Below are 22,009 nucleotides of genomic sequence, written 5' to 3' on the forward strand. Positions count from 1 at the left end.
GTATTAAAAAAAATACAGTTTGACACTGGTACTCAAAACAACTTGAGAGTTTAGGATTGTTTAATCTAAGTGTGTATGTTTTGGAATCAAGCTTCAATTGGCGGATCTCAGGGTAGCACAATAGTTAAACTATACAATGATATTCTGGAAGTGTGAATTCATCCCCAGTCCAGTTTTACCAGGTAAACATTGAGAAGGGTGGTGGAATTATCTTATGGCTTCTTTAGAATTGTCATGTGAATTAAACCTACAATTTTCCAAGAAACTGAAAGGGCTAAAGAATAATTTGATTACTGGTCTCCTAAGATAAATTGAAGCAAATCTTGGGGCTCTTAAGTTCTGAGTTGGCTTTAGTTCTTTTTCAGCTTCTTTATGTCATATCCTGGTTTGTTAAATGATGATAATTGAAGAAGGATTCATTCCAGGGTCTATTTCTCTCCCCCCCCCCCTGTGGAAGCTGTCAGCTGTAAGAAAACTTTGGGTGAATGTCATAACAATCCAAGTATGTCTTTAGGACTTGATACCGAACCATTTCTGTAAACTGCAAATTCTGGTGAAGAAGTACAGTTGGTCCACCTGGAGTCCAACTTGTTTGGCAGTGCTGGATTCATTATTGGCCCTTCATTGTCAATAGGAAGGAACAAAATGCCCTTTGCTCATTTGATAGGACATTCCCTGAAGCTTTCTGACCAATCCTTGCCAATTCCCTCTAGTGATTTCCATCATCACTAAATTCCATCTGGATCCATTTTTTTCTTGACTAGAACTGAATGGGATTCTCTCTGGGCAGAGAGAGGAGCCCCAGGTCCAACACAGCACTTTCACAGAGACATGACAGTGATGGGATTCAACTGTTTTTACTACCAGTTCTGTGAGCGTGGCTTGGTGGCGTTGCATGGCTTGGTGGGCATCTCCATTCCCTCCCCACTCAAGGAGAAGGTTACTGCAAAATCCCCATTCCCTCCCAATCAGCGGGGACTCTGGAGGCAGAGAATTGATGGGGGCAGGGCCAGCCAGAAGTGGTATTTACAAGTTCTACTAACTCAAAATTTCTGCTATCGGTTCTCCAGAACTGGTCAGAACCTGCTGAATAGCACCTCTGAGACATTCTCTCCCTCTTTTCCTTGCTAGCAAATGGCACAAACCTTGTGCTCTTAAAAAGCAGGTATCCCCAACCCCTGGGCTAAGGCTCTTTTGGAACCAGGATGCGCCAGTGGTGAGCTCCACTTACTCGCATCTCCATTTGCACAAGCAGCGGGCTCTGGGGTTCACAGGCCCATTTGCCTGAGCGGTGGGCTCTGGCACTTGCAGCCCCACTCACATGAGTGCACCCACCACTCACACAAATGAAGCTGTGTGCATGCACGTGCACACCTGCCCCACATGTAAAACCATCCCTTCTCTCCCCCACAACCTTCCATGCCAGGCCGTCAACTTGGAAAAGTTGGGGAACACTGCGTTAGGCAAAGGCATAAAGGAATGATCTGTCAATGTCTATTAGTCACAAAATCTTCATAAGTAGAGGCAGTGGTCTTGAGTGATAGACCCTGAAGACAACAAAGAAGCTAAGAGGTACAGTGCATTGTAAGATGAAAAGAATCTTAACTAGATGCAGCAAGGCCATACTTTGTTCAGCATGAGGGTGCTTCCCCATAGAAGCTATTCATTTACCAGATGGACAAAATATCAGTAGCATATGCAACAATGGTGCTTGAAGAGAGCAAATGTTCATCATTCAACATCATAGACTGCTAGAGCTAGTGGAAGCATATGAGCCTATGGTTTACTTGTAGTATTTCCCCAAGGCATTTGAGCAGGTAGTACAAATGGTAGTATGCCTCAGCTTCAACAAGCTCAGAGTCTCCGCATCTTTGTCTTCTTCCTGTAAGGATCAAGACCCTGGAAATGTGTAACCCATAATGTCACAGAAAGGACTGTTTGGAGATGCTCCAGTAATAGGGCTTGGTTTCTTTCTATCTTTCCGGTCAGCTGCCTTTAAAAAAAAAGAAAAAGGCAGATTTGTAAAGAAAGAGGGAGGCGGGGAAAATAGGCAGTGGCAAAACAGGCAAGTCAGTGCAATTTTTGGAACAGCCACCAACAGATCTAAAGTTTGACATCTGGTTGTCTTTGCAAAGGTGTCCATTGAGGCTAATCTGTAAGTTATGCAGCATTCAGTCACAGCTGCATGTGAATATCACTTCTTCTTTTTTCCACATGTAATTTCTGAATTTTTTTAAAAAAGCACATTTTTGCCCTGGGAGAAGCTCCATGAATTGTTCGACCACCAGAGGGATTGAGTTGAGAACGAGGGAGGTTTCGTTTCTCCACACGGCGGTCTAGGAGTCATCGATTCCTCACTCAGTTGGATGCTAGATGACCTCCTGCTTTGTGATGGTGGGCTGAGGGATCGAACTGGGCTGCTTGGCTACAGTTGCGATGGCCCCCGGAAGTAGTTTGTATTGTTCAGCTCCGGAGCCAGCTGGCGGGGAAGGTTGGGGAGTTTCCGGAGTGGCTGTGGGAAGAAAAGCTTTGTTACAACAAAGATGTGTGGTTAACTCAACAGATGCGATTAAGGCACAAGTATTTTTCATGTGCAGGTAGTCCTCGACTTACAATCAAAATTGAGCCTCAACATTCCTGTTGCTAATGAAGTTTGCCTCATTTTGCCACAGTTCTTGCCACAGCTGTTAAGTCAATCACAGCAGTTGTTAAGTCAAGTAACATGGTTGTTAAGTGAATTGGACTTCCACATTAATTTTGTTTGTAAGGTAAAGGGAGAGGTAGCATTGTTGAAATTTCTGAACACCTAATATTTTTGACAAAGGATATAAACCAGATCAAGTTTGGGTGTTTTAATTTTGCCCCTGGCGCGGGGGAATTACGCCAGCCTCTGATTTAGCTGAGGGCAGAATTAAAGTATCTTCAGGGTCTTTTGATTAGCAAAGTATTAAAGCAGGGGTGTCCAAACTTGGCAACTTTAAGACTTGTGGACTTCAATTCCCAGAATTCCCCAGCCAGCAGAGCTGGCTGGGGAATTCTGGGAGTTGAAGTCCACAAGTCTTAAAGTTGCCAAGTTTGGACACCCCTGCATTAAAGAATGCTTCAGTCCCTTTTAACAATTCTTGCATCTCCCTTTATCTCTGCAGAGGCATAAATAGGCTACAGAGAGCAAATTGGTCTAAGAATCAGTTTGATTTGGTGGTTAAGGCACCAGGCTAGAAACCAGGAGTCTGTGAGTTCTAGTCTTGCTTTAGGCATGAAGGCTGGCTTGATTTGGGGCCAGCCACTCTTTTCCAGCCCAACTACTTCCACCGGGTTCTTGTGGGAAAATTAGAACTGGTAGAGGTATGTTTGTCACCTTGAGTTATTTATAAAAAAAAAATAAAGGTGGGATTTAAAAAATCTGAAAAAAAGAGGGCGTGACTACCTCTACATCATAAAGAAATGGGAGAAGGTCTTTGGGTACTTTTCTTATGGAAACAGCAATAGCATACAGCCCTCAAATAGATAATAATGCAATACATCTGATGCTCTTTAGTATTTATGAGGAGCTGTTACTACTGTAGATAGTGTAGTTTTCTTCCAGATGATGTCTTTCAGAAATGTTCGACTTCATTTCTCACAATTAGTGTTAAGTAAGTAAGCTCCCCGTTATGGCTGCTTTAGGTAACAGCAACCAATCACATTTTACAGCAGTACTTAAAGAAACAGTACTACCATCCTGGTTTATATATTGCTAACCCAACTGTTAGTTTACATTCCTAACAATTATCATTCACATTGGTCTATAAAATTAAACGTGATTGGGAGATATCACCAAAAGCGGTTTTACTGTGGCTGAGAACAAATGTAGCATTCTCGGACAGATAGATCTTTTAAGTGTGAATACTTACACAACTGTCCATTATGGATCTGAGGAGGCATTGTGTTGGCCACAATGACATTTGTTCCCAAATTCTCCTGGATAAGGTGGGGATGCAGAGGATGATGGTGAGCATGAGGTGTGTCACTTGATGAACCTAAAATGATGAATAGGAATCTAAGTATTGGACAATATTCAGTGAAGAAAATTATATCCCATTCTAATCTTTGAAATGATCTTGGGGTCAATAACCATTTGGACAGGGAATAGATCAAGTTTTACCTCCTAACTTTCCAGTCTAGACTTAAATTAGTCTGTTGATTAATAGCAGAAGCACGAACAGGTGAAGCCCAAACCACAGAGATGCATTTTGGAAGAATCAAAATGAATTAATCCAAACTAATCAAATACTATTATTTCCCATTTTACTCAATTATATCTTTGTGGAAAAAAAATATTCAATGGTTTATGTTTACAGCATGTAATCTAACAATGTGTCCTGAGCAATTTAGAATTTGATGGAAAGCTGGGCTACAGATTTTGTGTATCTGGAAGGAATAAGAGATGTGCTTGTGACCCACACTTTTTCTACTTCAAGTCATATCCTTCCTTAGCTGTTCTTCAGTTGCTTTGTAGAGGCTGAAGACAGTCATTTTACCAAGTTCTTTTCTATAAAGAATCTGACACACTCACACAGTCTATGATACCAATATATCTTGAAAATGCTAGTTGAGCAAAGTTTGGTCTTGGCTCTACCATGTCCTTGGCTTAGCTACAGACACAGATTTCTTGTTATTAATGAAATTAAGCAAGCCAAAACGTTCATTGTCTGAGAAAAAATCTGAAGCCTGTTGAGTAAGTATTTCTCAATGTGTCATTTTTTCAAGTAGGCCACTGAAATTTTGGAAACATGAAAAAAGTATTCATAAAAAAACCCTTTACTGTAATTGAATTGCAAAATATGGGCACTACATTAAAAAAAAAAAGGATTAGCAGAAATCTGCTTCAGGAGGAAGATCAAACACTCAAACAAGATCCCAAAGATGCCTTTTTAAGAGACAACTGAATTTTTCTGGTTTTTCTTTGAAGATGTTTTGCTTCTCATCCAAGAAGCTTCTTCTTGGATGAGAAGTGAAATGTCTTCAATGGAAAACCAGAAAGTCCAGTTGCCTCTTGAAAAAGCACCTTTGGGGCAACCATGACCTGGATGACTGAGAATCTCCATAGACATCTCTCAAACAAGGTGTATCATTGATTTTATCTTTCTTTCTTCTCTTAACTGAAGTGAGGTTCATGGTACTGTACATTCTGCACTTGTCTTTCATTCTAGGGGCGAAAATCCTGAGGCCTAATTTCAGTTTTCTGCGACAACGTTCACCTCCAAGCAGCATCTCTTGCAACAGGTTGTCAATTTTGGCCATGCCAAACAGTTTCACAAATTGGATTTGCTCAATCATCTGCCACGTGATGCTTTGGAGGGTGGGCAGGAGAAGTAACAGCTCCCCAAAGCGTCCCCGTGAGTCATATTGCCGGTCATTGATGTAGTCCTCCAGGCTGACCTGGACTTGATATCGCATTCGTTTGATCTTGATAGGGTCACTTAGGCCTTTAGCATCTGGAATAAAAGGCGAGATGTCATATATTATGCCAATTCTCAAGGACAGAGATATTGAAAAGAATGAGGAGTCCTGTTTCAAATAATCTGGGGTAGTTTCTTGTGGAATGTTGTACTTTAAAAGGAAAGTTATTAGCTAGTAACTTACATGGTTTGGGTTACTCATCCATCTAGCTCAATATTGCTGACCCTGATTGGAAGCAGCAATCCAAAGTTTCTGGCAGGAATTTCCCTAGAACGTTTGAAGTTGAACGAATTTGGGTCTGGGACTTCTGTATGCATTCTGCCACTGAACTAGAGACTGAAAAGGCTAGAGGTGCATTATTCCCATATTCTGCCTTGCAAATGATTTGCATGAGCCCCAATTACATAGACAAATGCTGGGCAACTCTTGACCCTGTTACGGCCTTTGTCTCCAATGGCCATCAGCTCCAGTTGGGCATGGACAATTGTGAGGAGTGAGGGAGTTAGACCCCAAAATGTTTGACTTTGCAGGTACAGTATAAAGTCTGGTAGAATTTAATACAGGGGCACGATAGTTTATGAGACAACTTTCATAAACAACTCCAGCTTATGAAACAGCACCACCAAACACAACACTGAAGAAACCATTTGGGGCCCTTCTGTAACAACCTGGTCATATAACTGTGCTGGGGAAGGGATAAAACCTGCAGCAGCCATGAAACATTTTTCCTTTGCAAATGGACATTTCTATTTCATTTATTGGGGGCTGACAGAATAAAATCAATGCAACATAGACTAGAATTTGATTAAGATGTGAAACAGGATTACTGCCTCAGTGGATTTTGCTTTTTTAAAATTATGATCTTTTTCTCCTCACACACGAAGCATTCTGTCATGAAAGCGCTAATTCAGTGTTCTTAATATTCCCTCCCACATATTTCCAGACCTAATAGGTGGCAATTAAAATGAAACAGTATGCAAGTGTTTAGTGTGATTAATATAAAGTGTTGCTGAGGCTGATTATTTGATCATAAGGAGGGGAATCAGCAATGAAATGCTGATTCATTGTCCTTTCAGATAGTCTTCTTGATTGTCTCTGAGTTTCTATTTTGGTAGAAGTTGAGAAATTTTAATTCCATGTGGTCCTCTTTTACTGACCACTTGTTCAGTAACCATTCAAAACTAAGGTGATGCTTAAAAAGGAGACTCGTCACTAATCTTCAAAACTCTGGCCATCACAGCATCCACATCATTGCAATTTACGATGGTTACAACATCCTGTGGTCACATCTGCAACTTTCACAAATGGCTTCCGACGAGTAAAGCGGGGAAGCCGACTGGAAGTCACAGGTCATGGCCATGTGATATCATGGTTAATGACTTCCGATGGTTTGCTTAAGAACTGACGAACCGATATAAGTTGGACGCTGTCATATGACATTTCATTTACAACTGTGATGCTTAGTGACCAAGTTGCTGGTCCTAAATGCTGGTTCTAAGTGTGGTTGGTAAATGAGAACTATCTGTACTGTAATATTTGCTTTTCACTCTTACTATTACTGTTACTCACCATAGTGCAGCAGTGCTATGGCCCTATTGAAAGGGAATAACTTAAAGAAAAGCCATCTCCTGTGAAGGCAGGCGTGAAATCCACTTATTTTTGCTACCAGTTCTGAACCTTCTGCGCATGTGCAGAGCGTCCATGATGACGTTTGGGCGGGTGGGCGGAGTCTCCCGCCACCACCGCAACTACCGGTTCACCCAAATCAGGGCGAACCGGCAGAATACCACCTCTAGTGATAGGAACTCAAATTCAACAAGACTGGAGGGTATCAGGGCAGACTGATCTAGAACAGCAGTTCTCAAACATTTTGGTCACAGCACCCTTATATTCTTAAAAATGATTAAGGATCTCCTCGCCCCAGAGCTTTGGTTTAGGTGGGTTATTCTCACCAATATTTATTGCATTAAAGATTAAAACTGTGAATTTTTAAAATATGAGTTAAAACATTTATTCCATATGTTATTTAGAACATTTAACAACTTTGGGCAGCTCACCACAACAGTAAAGTCATTAACTTTTATTTGATTTTCTGGACCCTCTGAAAGGGTTTTGGGACTACACTTTGAGAACCCTTGGGAAGCTTTGACTGGAGAAGGGTATTGTTGAAATGAAATAGCACAACAGTATAAAGGACTTGGTCTGGAGCAATAAATTCCTCGGTAATGCTACGGGACTACAAGTTTAAAGGAAGCATCCTTATATTTCTCTTCTAATTGCTCCAAAACAGCATCTACCTGGATCAAAGAAGATAATGGCTTTCAGGCAAGCATATTCATTATCATCAATCTGCAGCTCTTGAAACGTTAACACCAGCTCATCTAGAATTCGCACAGCTACGCGGCTGATTTCCAGCAATTCTGGGCAGTTTCGGGGGATTATGTGGTCATTTCCTGCAGGAAAATGGGATTATTTAAATTCTCATTCAATCAAATTGCTTCATTCTTTGCATACAGAGCATTCTATAATTTGCTACCCATATAACAACAGTTGATCTTTTTTTTTCCTTTCCACCTAAAAATCAGTTTCAATTCAATATTTAAGCCAATGGAAATATTTTATTTTCCTTATCTAGCTATTTAAAATTAGAATTACCAATCACATGGGATTAGTTCCTCTCCACCAAAACCATAATAATTAATTAGTTGTAGAACATCACTTTTTTATATTACTAATAAGGTCCTTGAAGAAGTGTTCTGCTGACATGCAAGTATCATTGCAAACTACAGGTAGTCCTTGACTTACAACCATTCATTTAGTGGTCGTTCAAAGTTACAACAGCAATGAAAAAAAGCAACATGGATGTTTTTCACACTAACGACTGTCGCAGCATCTCCATAATCACATGATCAAAATTTGGGCACTTGGAAACTGGCATGTATTTATGACATTTGTCCTGGGGTCATGTGATCACCATTTGTAACCTTCCCAGCTGGTTTCCATCTAGCGAAGTTAATGGGGAAGCCAAATTTGCTTAATAACTGCATGATTCACTTAACAACTGTAGTGATTGTCTTAACAATGTGGCAAAAAAGATTGTAAAATGGAGCAAAACTCAACAACTGCCTTGCTGAGTAATGGAAATTTTGGGGTCAATTATGGTCATAGGTCGAGGACTACCTGTAGAGCTTAAGGATGCTTGTGTTATATTATTTGTTACACATCAACTTTTCTTGTCAATAAATGGCTTTCCCATGCAAAATTGTTTCTCAAGTTCGTAATTCTACCACAAAACAATTTTTAAATGTTGGGCCTCTGAGGTAAGACAGCCCCTAGTAGCACATTAGCAAGCTAAATAAATTGTTCAATCAATCTACCATATTTTTCGGACTCTAAGATGCACTGGTGTATAAGACGCACCAAGATTTCAAAAAGGTAAGTAAGAAAAAATAGTTTTTGTCCTCCCCGGCACCCAGGACCATTCTGCAGGCTTCAGCAGGGCTTGGGGAAGGCAAAAACTCCTCCATTTTGCAAAAAGCAGGTGGAAAACAGGCCATTTTTTGCAAAAAAGGGGGAATTTTTGCCTTTCCCCAGCCCTACTGAAGCCTGCAGAATGCTTCTGAAGGCTGGGGGAAGGCAAAAACGACTCTGTTTTTGCAAAAAAACAGCCTGTTTCCCACAAAAATAGGATGCGGGGGTGGGGCTTTGGTATGCCAAAAATAGTTCTATTCGGTGTATAAGACGCACCAACATTTCAATACTCTTTTAGGGGGGGAAAGGTGCGCCTTATACTCCAAAAAATACAGTACTTCTTCATTAGAAGAAATACCACGAAAACTCAAATGCATCAAAAGTTGAAGGCAACAACATCTGGATCTCCTCTTCCACTGAAGAGGAGACAACTAGATGTCAAGCTGGAAAGAGAGGCTAGGCATTTGTTTTTCAACAGCAGGAGAACAAAAATTAATGCCACACAGAGATAGCCTTCTATAAACAAGCTGATATCTTGCTTCAGAAACTGTAAAGTCAGGGATGACAGCAGGACAAAAGAACAGAAAGTAAAACCTCTCTCAATGTACATGTTACTCTCTTAAAATTATTGCCAGTCTCTAAACTCATTAAAACAGATAAGTGAAAACAAATAGATGATGAAAAGTCAGCAACGCCAAGTGATTGGACTTCAACTCCCAGCTGGTTGAGGAATTCTGGGAGTTGAAGTCCACAAATCTTGGAAATTGTTGAGGTTGGAAACAGTATTACACATGTTTACTAGATATAATTCCCCTTTAGCAAATGGGACATTGCTAAGTAAACATACAGGATTTCACTACAAGAAGGCCAACAAGTGCCAGAGCCTATGTTATTTTTTAAAAAACCTCCACATTGGAAAATCTACTGAAATTTTACGGGGAGAAGCTCTTTACCTAGGAGAAGGATGTCTTTGAACACCATCGAGCGTTTGGCTGCTCCCAGTAAGAGATGTTCCCCAGCGTGGGCCCGTAGCAAAGCCACCTGCAGGAACAAAGGAAGAAATATCTACTGTTACTGGCTAACGGAGAAAGACATACAGAGCATGGCACAAAGCTAAGGGGAGCCCACTAAGGAGGAGCACAGAAAAGCATCTTCCCATTGAGAACCATATTATTGGAGAGAACACAGTAGGAGCTGAGCCCTTGTAATCACATCCCCCAAAGCAGTTGTGTTTATTTCGGCTGGCACATTTTGGGGAAGAATAGGATTTTCTTTTTATTTACTCAGAGCATGTGTGCTTCCCAGATTTAGCTGGCTGGAGTGATTACACTTTAAACCAAATTAAAAAGATTTTCTTCAGCGGTAAACAATCAGTTAATAACACATTCTGAAAAACAAAACTGAAAAATATACGAGGCAGCAAAAAGTTCAAACTGATATGATAAAAATCAGGAACATAAACAACGATAAAATAGCCACAAAGCATTAATGTTCCAAAACTTCAAAATGGCCCTTTAAAGGTCTGGAGTCAAAGCCAACATCAAAGCACAATTGGGGGAGGATGGGTTTTCATAGCTGGGGCACCACAGTCAGAAAGGCCCTTTCCCTAATAGCTCCTGGATTTGCTTCATAGGATAGAAGTATCTGGTGGGAAATTAAGGTCCTGGCCAATGCATATGTGTAGATATGCTTCTTTCTAACCAATTTCGTTGTGTTTATTTTGTACAATGACAATAAAGAATATACTATTTTGAATACTATAGCCTTAAGGTGTTTAGAGCTTTATGGATGAATACCAGAACTCTGAGTAGAAGTAGACTGACAATCAGTGCAGATGGCAAAGTAACCATGCAGTATAGTCAGAGATTCTAAAATGTAGAATCTTGGAAATAATTTAAGTCAACTTCCAATCCATGGTAAGTATCTACTGCATCCCAGCCTTTGTTTAAACACCTCCAATGAAGAAGAGCCCACTAACTCTTGGTGCAGTTCAGTGGTGGGATTCAAACATTTTTACTACCAGTTCTGTGGGCCTGCCTTGGTGGGCGTGGCCTGGCTTGGTGGACATGGCTTGGTGGGCGTGGCAGGGGAAGGATACTGTAAAATTATGCATTCCCTCCCAATCAGCTGGGAGTCGGGAGGCAGAGAATAGATGGGGGTGGAGCCAGTCAGAGGTGGTATTTACCGGTTCTCCGAACTACTAAAAATTTCCACTACTGATTCTCCGGAACTGGTCAGAACCTGCTGAATACCACCTCTGGTGCAGTTTGTTCCACAGCTCTAACAGGAATGTATCCATGATATGTCAGGCAGCTCCAGTAAGATCTCTTACTGTCTTTTTGGGGACTACCTGAAGTTTCTTTATAGTTTTATAATATATTGCAGTAGACCACATTGGAAATTACCCAAAAAGTAAATTACCAAAGAGTACATTGCAAAGCTACCCTGTTGTAAGATGGGTGATCAATACATTTGGTAAGTAAGTAAGTAAGTAAGTAAGTAAGTAAGTAAGTAAGTAAGTAAGTAAAAACTATTTATTCATCTATGACCAGGGGTGGGATTCTACTGATTCGGATCGGTTTGGGTGAACCAGTAACTCTGACGATCTGCTGGGAGTGAACTAGTTCACCCCGATGATCAGATGGACCCACCCGCCAGCCCATGCTATTTTCCTACCTTTATCTTCTCAGCTGATTCGCGCGGCACAGCAGATTGCTGCACGAATCAGCTGTGTTACTCCTCCGAAAATACCCAGAAGTGAACATTTCTTCAAACTGCGCACACGTGCGCAGGGAATCGGGCAATCACCGAACCGGTTGTTAAACCGGGAGGATCCCACCACTGGCTATGACAGTCAGTTTGGTATAGTGATTAAGGCGTCACTCTAGAAACTCTGAGAGTTGGGTTCTAGTCCTGTCTCAAGCAAAAGCCAGTTGGATAACTTTGGATTAGTCAGTCTCTGTCAACCCTAGAAAGGAGACAGTGGTAATTGTCTTCTGAAAATCTTTTGCCCAGAAAACTACAGAAATTTGCCCAGGCAGTTGCCAGAAGTCGACATTGACTCCAAGGATTATCATCATCATCATCCATCTTGGATTATAGCTGGTATATAAGACTAAATGCTGTTCTGAATTACAGGAGTCACTTGGCCAGATCTAAGGCTGCTGAGTACAATATTTTCCAGAACAGTTAATTCCCCTATGACTATTGACCCGGATATTAGGTAGATGTACTGTTCCAAGTTAAGGATGCACTCTGCTTAGTTAATAAACAAATAAAAGCACACTGGTCCCCATAATAACTTTTGAAATTTTCCTTGAAAAGCTCCAGTGATGGGGCTCCATAATTTCAAGAGGCTGGTGGGTCAACTGCTTAGTAGATTTCACTGTCAGGAAATCCCTCTTTATTTAGATTTTTGGTCTCTTCGTAAAGCTTCCACCGGCTGGTTCTTGCCCTACCTTCAGGCACTATGAATAATAAATTCACAGCCTCTTCCTCCTGAAAACTCTTCAAGTTTTGGGTGATTGGTATCATGCTTAGCCTTGTTTAGGCTAAACTCAACTCTTTTAACCTTCCTAGGATTTAGCCTTCAAACTCCTCACCATCTTGATTGCTCTTTCAACTCTTTCTAGCTTTTCAGCATTCTTCCACTGTGGTGACCAAAACTGGAGTCGGAGCATTTCAGGTGCGGTCTGACTAATGCAATATTGAACACTTGCATTCTTGCCCTGATACAATTAATTTTTCTAATGTTTCTGAATTTTTTTCTACAGCAAGGGACAGGCAGGTTTTTCTTTTTAAAAAAATCCTGCTTGCTATGTTGTTAATGATTTCACGGTGTCACTTTATACCCTTCAATGATCTTCAAGAATGTTCTGAATCTCCTGTTTCACATCTTTTTTTTTTAAAGTCTTTAGAAACAAAGGTTAACACCAAGACGCTGTATGACATGGATGCTTTTTAATGTCCGACTGGGACTTCAGCTTTTCAGCAAACAGTCTCTAAACATTAACTGGAGGATTTGGGAAAGATTGTCTTGATGGGGATGGGCCAACATTAAGCGCTGAACAAACATGGAGAAATATCATGTAACGAAAGAGCTGGAGAGAGTGCTATTTTCCAGAAGCATTGGTTTTAGGTTTGAGGCAAAGTGGAATAGGGTGGATTTGTCTGATAATAATAAGGTAAAGGTTCCTGTCGCACATATATGCAAGTCGTTCCCGACTCTAGGGGGCGGTGCTCATCTCAGTTTCAAAGCCAAAGAGCCAGCACTGTCTGAAGATGTTCTCCGTGGTCATGTGGCCGGCATGACTAAACGCCAAAGACGCACAGAACACTGTTACCTTCTCACCAAAGGTGGCTCCTATTTTTCTACTCGCGTTTTTACATACTTTCGAACTGCTAGGTTGGCAGAAGCTGGGACAAGTAACAGGAATTCACTCTGTTAGAGATTAGGTATTAGGGATTCGAACCACTGAACTGTCGACCTTTTTGATCGACAAACTCAGCATCCTAGCCACTCAGCCACCGTGCCCCTATGTGTCCAATAATAGATGCATTCTAAAAGTCAATAAACTCCTAGCTTAATCTGATAGATCTCGGACTCTAAGGTATCACTAGAATCAAGGAAGCCTATACAATTAAGAATGCAGAGGATGATAGCCATAAGAATGTAACTGTTCGCTTAAATATCATTAAATCCAAAACTTTTACATGTTGGGGAGGAATATATTATGATAGGTCACACAATCAGCCAGATGTTTAGACTGAATTGGGCCTTTTTATCCACCTTTCAAGTCCTTCCCAAGGACTCCCTTTGGCAGATGTTATTTGATGGTATTAAAGATACCACTGCAGGATGTAAGTTATTCCTAGTAAAGTTTGCCTTTTTGCAATTGACTGATGAGGATTTTATCAACGCCAATGGTGTTCAAGTGGTGCTCCAGATGTTTTCAGATATTATTATTGTGGTTGCTTGCACAGTCAGACAGATGTTCAGCCAGGATTTGCCATTTTTATTCACCTATCGAGCTCTTCCTAAGGATTACTAGTGTTACTGTCAACCAATTCAGCATTACAGTACTGCATTTCAACAAACAACAGTGGGTAGAAACTGTAAAGCATGATCATTAGATGGGTATCTCAAAAGGATTAGAGTATAACAATTTTGAAAATGGAATATGGAAGCAAAGTTTAATTAGAATAAGAGTGCAAAAAAGGGGCTCACCTGATCATCCAGGGGCAGCTCACAGAAGGCTGGGATATATTTGGCCCATTCCACAAGTACTAACAATTGCTGTTTCATAGACTCACACACATCTGCAATATTTGCAATCTTTTTCCCTCTGATATCTCCGCTAATCCCTGACATTGGTGATGATATCTGCAAAACAAGGAGAGGAGTTCCATCTAATATTATTACTACAAAGATAAAAGGAAGCCATGCTTAATGCGAACCCTCAAAATCATTCTGAAGATGGTACAAATCTATTCCCTTCTAAACAATTAAAGAAACATAAATATCATTTACATGAGTAAATGATTTGGATTGGTGGGAATGCAGTTTTTAACAGCAGGCACTCTTATTACCAAGACCTCTTTTAACATTTAATGTACTAATTCATAGCTGTAGCTTTTTTGGGTTACATCTTCTTTTAAGGTTATAGTCCTAATGCATTATTTTCACTATGCAAATGAACAATATTTTGCACCCAGAGAATTACCGATAACATTTATCATTGTTACGGAAAATGTGCTTGCAATGGCGTTATGAGTTTATTAACAAAGGGCTAGGGTTTTGCTCATGGCGGCATTAACAAGCATTCCTCCAAAACTTGATCCTATGGCATAAACTACTCAGCCCTGGCTGCTGAGTTCTGAGTAATAAAGCCATTGAGAACAAGTTAAGGATAGCTATTATTGGAGGCTGACGGTTGAATTTGCTCTCCCACCCAACGTAATATGCTGGCAGGAAAGAAAACTGCCAATTGTTCTCCCTAATCAGATATTATGCAGTCAGCTAACTCCATATAACAAGGTTGTCTGTCCTGCAGTTTAAGACAAAATGGCCATACAGGGTAATATCCAGTTATGCAGTGACTGGAGAAAAGGAGACATACAGTATATAAAACAGCTAATAGGTGCTTGGCAGTTCCTTGCCCTGACCTTATCATCGCAGTATCGTCAATAAAGCATCATGGATTGTGCTTTTAATAAATTTGTGTGGGAGGAAAAGCATTACTTTAAACCTAGGACAGTTAAAGGAGTAATTAAGGTGCTTTTACAGTGGGCTGAGAATTTTAAAACCATACTGCCACCAACACTCGCAGGGAAAGCTACTGTATATAAACAAGGAGAAAATTCCACACTTGTTAGCATTGATGAGGTTACATAGTGGGGTAATGAAACGTCTGCAAGCAAATAACCAAGCTCAGAGAGCACCACTGACTGCATAGTTCAACTCTGAGCTGCATATATCCTCTTCTATTGAAACTTCTATATGTTTGTTCCAAAATAAATCCCTCTATTTATTGGAGAAGCATCTTTCAATATTTATAGACATGCTCTCCAGATTAAGATGTGCACTGAAACAACAGTGGGATATGGGAGCCTTCTAATCACATTGATACTAATTATTTCTAAAACAGAAACAAGTACCTGTTGTGAAAGGACTTCTGCTTGCAATAAAACATTAATGGAGGGTAAGCTACTGTCTTCATAGCTAGATCGCCGAGTACTGATTCGATCACGCTCATTTTGTACAGCTGAAATAAAAACTCCAACATTAAAGATATCTAAGCCATTTACATCATCAATAGGAACACGAGTGACATTTCAAGCTTGCTTTTTTTTATACTATATTCTACATTTGAAAGATAAAACTTTGAATCCAATCAGGTTCACTTCCATGGGAAAAAACAGAAAATGTATAAGAATGGGGAAGCTATTTTTTTTGTCCTTTGTGCCCCTCATATTTTGACTGGAAGGTTGGAAGTTCTATCAGAGTTGGCATAGGAAAATGAGGATGGAAGGCAAACAACAAGCTTAACGGAAGTTTTATTCATAATTGGATTTCAACCAGTGGTGGGATTCAAATTTTTTTACTACTGGTTCTGTGGGTGTAGCTTGGTAGGCGTGGCAGGGGAAGGGTACTGTAAAATCTCCATTTCCTCCTGATCAGCTGGGACTCCAGAGGCAGAGAATAGATGGGGGCAAAGCCAATCAGAGGTGGTATTTACCGGTTCTCTGAACTACTCAAAATTTCCGTTACTGTTACTGGTTCTCCAGAACTGGTCAGAACCTGCTGAATACTACCTCTGATTTCACCCAATAAAAAAGCAATGACTATATGTTGCTGCTGTTGCTGATGATAATGATGCTGATTGGAACTACCACAAAAGCTTCAGCTGGGCAATTAAATGAAACAAGGTAATATTTAATTAAGTATATGTATAGAATATTCTCTATGCTATTGTGCACTTTGAAGAAGGAAATTCAATTGTAATAAATGGATGGTTGTTTTTTTTTACATTTTAACCTCTTGACCTGTCACCCAAAGGAGAGAAAAATTCCCTCTCAACTTCATTAATATACCAATGTCATGACTTTGAGCATTAATCTTTTTGTTTGTTTTCAGTTTTGTTAACATTAACAGATATTTAAAGATGTTAGGCTTCAATTATAGTGGGGAAGTGTATCAGTGAAGACTCAATCATCCAGGACAAAGGTGTCTAAAGGTTGAATCATGGCAACTAGACCAAACTTTGTTAATTTGAGATGTTTTCTTTCTTATCCAAGCAATTTCATCAGACAGAGCAAAATTATAAATTAAATAGCAAAATTTGCAATGGGCATTTGAGGTGTTCCTTTTCATACTCAGGGAAAACGTGTTCTAATATTGCCTGATCAGACCTGTGATCAACTGTGATTACTTGGCTAAGGCCCAGGAAGAAATTACCCTTAACAAGTCCAAGAAGTACCTAAGTTATCAGCTCTAGTAATCAGATACTTTCACTCTCTCTCGGACTAATCACAAGAATATCTCTCTTAAGCGATATCTGATTGTTACTGTTACAAGCAGTGCCTCTCAGATTTATTTTCCAATCAGCTCAATAATAGAGTTATAATGAGGCTATACTGAAATGAAAACTCTGCAGTCAGCAGCTATTAATAGGAGGACTCAAGGTTATGCTGTGTGTTATCAGGAACTCAGGAGCTCAGTCACAGTATGATGTATCCTCAATGTTTACTCAGTATTTAGCTGGTCATGGACCCAATGTAACTTCTATTGAATATTAACAGGAAAATACAAGTTGAGCAGGCACTTGACAGTTATGAGGATTTCATTATCCAAGCAAAATGGAGATACATTTTTAGGAACACTTGTTTTTAGCTACTAATGTTAAGCATTGGCAGCATCTAGGCATTTGCTCTAGCGACAGGATGTACCAAAGCCAACCCAAAGTGTTATTGTCACTTAAAAGTGGAAAGTTTTATTGTAGCATAAGGTGGACAGCTCCCTCATTATGGCTGGGCTTCCACCAGCCCTAAAGAGCAGCGAGGCACATTTGAAAAAGCACAGCTGCCCACTAAACTCAATTCTCATGCCGGAAAACATGTATCATCATAATCTATTTTGTGACATCTTAAAAGATCACACATGCACTAGCATACAAGCTTTGTGGACGAGAATCCACTTCATCAGATGTGGTTGGGCACATCCATAGGTAGGAATATGAAGAACCAGTATCCTGTTTCACAGCATTTAACTAGAGGCCTAAGGGATGCAATAAGTCAGAAAATGGGAGCCCCACTTCCACCCTTTTTCCTCCTTATAATTCTCACTTCAGAGGGAGACTGTTTTTAATCTTGGAGGGAACACAAAGTGGGCATTCATCCTGAGTCTGCCTTTAAAGCAAACTAAAATGGCAGTCATAAATCCATAGTCTGGGAGCAAATTTCATGTTAACGATATATGCACTTTATAGATTTGTGATGCAATAATAATGATCCATTTCATTTTGGAAATCTGAATGATTTCTGTCCTATTCTTATTTTTCCCTGATAATAATTCAGATGGCAAACAACAGCTATTGTGTTCTGTCCAGGCAGTTCCTCCCAGTGTTATAATGGTCTCTGACAGCAAAACTGGAAAAAAAATCTCTCTTATCTGATCTATATCCTCAGTTAGAGAAAAGGGGAAATTTGAATTTCCAGATGAAATGCAGAACAACTGCTGTCATAATTGCTTTGATATCTTGGATTATATTTCTGCTAGCCATAGTTATAAATCCATCTACGTCAATTAAACAGATGTTCCTGTTTATGTTACCTGTGATACATCATTTAAGACTCACTAAGGTATTCCCCCATAGTGTCTAGTTTGCCTTTCCTTTTGACGACATGGCAGTATTTATAGGAGACTTTCCTCTTTTTACCTTCTCAACTATCTACTGGCTTGAGAAAGTTATCCAGTGAACCTATGATCAAATAGTGACTTAAGCTTAGATCTTCCCAATTCAAGTCCAAAATTTTAATTATTATTTCATCAAAATTCCTGTCAGATGTATATGGGGGAAAGGGCTGCCTTCTATAGAAACAGATAATCTGCACAGCAGTTTTCGAAACTGTTTATAGCATAGTTACACAATGAAAAAGCAAACTCAGTTGATGATTCCTGAAAGGATCTTACCTTCTTTCTTCATTCCTGCTCGAAAACATTTCTTTAGCCTACAATATCGACACTGGTTCCTTTTGTCCTTGTCTACAACACACTGTCTATTAAACCTGCAAAGAGAAGGAGAGATATATAATTTGAAAATAAATCAATCTACAATTTTAACACATAGTAAATTACATTTGCTGCAATAATATATTATGAAATGTGATGCAAATTGCAGCCTTTTGATATTGTACATTGTATACCAAATATCAGAAAAGATCTTTCTTTTTTTCTTACAACTCTTCTATATCTTGCCTTTTCCAGACAAATCTTGCTAAGTTAAAATATATATCTGAGATGCTCTTGTAGACCTTCTGGACTAAGTGAAAATGCAGAGCACAGATACACGAGTGCTAAAAAAGAGAATGAAACTCAGGAGTGTTGATTTCATTTCATCAAATTCAGAAGTTGGGGCCTTGTATTTCAAACTCAAGCTTGATGCAGGAAATCTATCCATGATTGGTGGATCTTTGTCCTTTTCTATAAAAAGTCTAGGAAGGGGCTTCTTACTTGCAAATTGGTTTTGTTCTCAAAACTGCTCTTTATGACATTTACAAAATGTCTCTTTATATCGAACCAATATCTACTCTCCTGAAGCCCAGTAGATCTACACTTATCCATCTAAAACAGCAGAAAACAATATTTTGATCTGCTTTTATAGGATCACACTTAATGCTCTCGAAGAATGACATCATGCTTTCAATTCCTTTTTCTTCTATTCTCAAGCTAAATGTATTTACTTCTTTCCCTTCTTTCCTTTTGATATAGTTCTTGATTCAACAAAAAGTACCTTATAAAACTGAGCCTTGTTACCCATTAAATGTTAACAATTGATCTGATCATTTTAGTAAAGTCTGCCTTCACTCTGCCTTCCTTACCTGCAAGAATACATATGGTTCTTTCTGACACTTCTTCTGAAGAACCCTTTGCAGCCATCACAACTGGATGCTCCGTAATGCTTCCCCGTAGCACGATCTCCACAAATGGCACATAACACACTGGCTCCAATGTTGTTAGAAGCATTGAGATTTGTAACTTCAGATGGGGAAGTGTCTGTTTAAGAAGATGTGCAAGAAACAATCATGAACAACACACACTAAATCAAGAAATCTCTAGAGCTATACAAATTCATAGAAAACCAGCAGTAGTAAAGCTTTAAGGAGCTCTATGGTCCATTCAATTTTTCAACATGTTATCCTAATACATATTAAACCAAACTGGCATTTCCCTCATTTTGTATTCACCATCTTCAAATCAAATATTGTAGTCATTCAAACCAGCATTGTCTATATGCTTGCAAACATGTGCTTTAGACTTAGGGCAACAATCCTCCTTCGGAATCATTCTAAAAATGCAAACCTTCACATCACTGGGTTGCCTTATTAGTCAATGTGGCCTAGGAACAGCATATGCTCTTGAATCCGCACACCTTGTAAGTCTATAGGACAAACAGCATCTTCAGCCATCATTGTTTAACCCCAGGTAGTCAACAGCTGAACACAGAAAACACAAACCAATCAGCTTTCACTTATTTCACTTCAAATGTAAGAATGACTCCAGTTTCTAGACTCTATAAAGTAATAGCCATTCCTTCTTTCTCAAGAAAGGATGAGGGGTAGGCATAAGGGGAAGAAAAGTCCCTAACAATTCTTCCCCCAAAATATGGTGTAATATGGAATTTGTCCACCTGTATTCATGTGCATTTGGTGGTTTGCAGAAACATTCTTCCCAACAAGCTATGAGATCATTTAATGTGATTACAAGGAGCCTTCCTTTCACCATGGCACCAGTCAGAAAGCCTGTGAAGTTTGTTAACTATTATCAAAATAAAGAAGCTTCAAAGCCCTTCCTTTCAACATGACATCAGATAAGCAAATCCTGTGCTATACAGCCAATCTTGAAAGTAATCAAAACTCCATTTTGGGGCTCTGCTATGTGCATGAAATTTAAGCTAGGAAACAGAGGCATGAGAGGCTCTTTCCAAAGAGCAGAAAAATGTGTCCCCAGTAAAACATACTGGAACAAAAGAGTGGCAAAGTTGGGATTCAAACTACATCGACAATTCAATCGTAAATAATGTTAATTAATCTCTTATATGTATGCATAATCCTTTTGCTCAATGCTCAGAAAGCAGTGCACAATTAAAATGAATGCCCAACAAGATAAAAATAAATATATCCATTAAAAACAGAAAAAGGAAAGAAAGCTTTAATACAATAATGTAGAGTGACATTAACCAATACAAATGCTATTTTCATTAAATGTTGGTGGAATTAACGTAACCTCTCTACAACGGTTACTGCTATGGGTGGTTATTCCTTGAGTATTCATCAAACTCATTTATATTTCAATACATAGCGAGTCCCAGATGTTTATGAGAGGAGATGTAGTCACTTTGTTCAGGGATTTTGATTTGATCCACAGGCATATTTATACTTTTATAGCGAATGCCACATTTAAGAATATTTATTTGTATTGTAAAATAGGTCAGAAAATTTTATTTGGTCTTCATGGTTAATTTATAATTCTGCTGTTCTAATAAAGATATTTGAGTTTGCATTTTTGCTCTTTAGTGCCTTGGCACTTTACCTTGTAAGGTAAAGGTAAAGATTCCCCTTGCACATATGTGATAGAGGTTCCTGACTCTAGGAGGCAGTGCTCTTCTCCGTTTCAAAGCCAAAAAGCCAGCACTGTCTGAAGACGTTCTCCGTGGTCTTGTGGCCGGCATGTCTAAACGCCAAAGGCGCACCTAACATTGTTGCCTTCCTACCAAAGGTGGTTCCTACTTTTTCTACTTGCATTCTTACAAGCTTTCGAACTGCTAGGTTGTCAGAAGCTGGGACAACTAACAGGAGCTCACTCTGTTACGTGGCAGCTGTAATTTTACCTTGTAGTTTTGTTCAGACTCACTCCTTTTTAACAATGGAGTAAGCAACTGAATTGTAAATTATGGGCAGTTTCATATGGAAGAAAGAGGTCACTCACTTGTGCTTTTCTCCCAAGACATTTGGGGCTTTTAGGAAATAATCAACACTTCTAAGCATTAGGTTTAGAAATAAACTGGAAGCCAATTCAATTATTTCAGTGTTAAACAGTATGTGAAATACATGACTAACAATACTACTGAACATTTTATGATAGCTGTAATTTTCAGACAGAAATGTAAACAAGTAATAAGGTCTGTATCACTGAAGTTAAATGCTGTTCTCTTTCTCCAAAAAGAGATGCAATTGCTTCAGCAAAGAAGTACTCTTGGTTGTTGCTACCACCACAGTATATTAGAAAAACAAGTTAGTGACAAGTTTTAAAACTTTTAGTCTGTTCGCACCAATGCTGTTACCCAGAAGAGGCATGGTCCCAAATCCTGGGATGCCA

General features: G+C 39.4%; 1 protein-coding gene across 3 annotated transcripts in view; it reads right to left on the reverse strand.

Annotated features, from left to right (window-relative positions):
- Positions 1–2,238: 2,238 nt before the first annotated feature.
- The window catches only part of HNF4A (hepatocyte nuclear factor 4 alpha), a 70,563-nt gene continuing 50,792 nt past the window's right edge, over positions 2,239–22,009 (reverse strand). For all 3 annotated transcript variants that reach the window (XM_081946534.1, XM_081946535.1, XM_081946533.1), the window contains exons 2-10: positions 19,513–19,687; positions 18,605–18,699; positions 15,571–15,677; positions 14,141–14,296; positions 9,867–9,954; positions 7,740–7,895; positions 5,241–5,477; positions 3,894–4,019; positions 2,239–2,512 (exon numbers count right to left, since the gene is read on the reverse strand). In XM_081946534.1, coding sequence (XP_081802660.1) covers positions 2,370–2,512; positions 3,894–4,019; positions 5,241–5,477; positions 7,740–7,895; positions 9,867–9,954; positions 14,141–14,296; positions 15,571–15,677; positions 18,605–18,699; positions 19,513–19,687 — 1,283 coding nt within the window. In that variant the 3' untranslated portion in view covers positions 2,239–2,369. The remainder of the gene's footprint in view (positions 2,513–3,893; positions 4,020–5,240; positions 5,478–7,739; positions 7,896–9,866; positions 9,955–14,140; positions 14,297–15,570; positions 15,678–18,604; positions 18,700–19,512; positions 19,688–22,009) is intronic.

The sequence above is a fragment of the Natrix helvetica genome, assembly GCF_964273705.1.
Source record: "Natrix helvetica genome assembly, chromosome: 3".
Lineage (NCBI taxonomy): Eukaryota > Metazoa > Chordata > Lepidosauria > Squamata > Natricidae > Natrix > Natrix helvetica.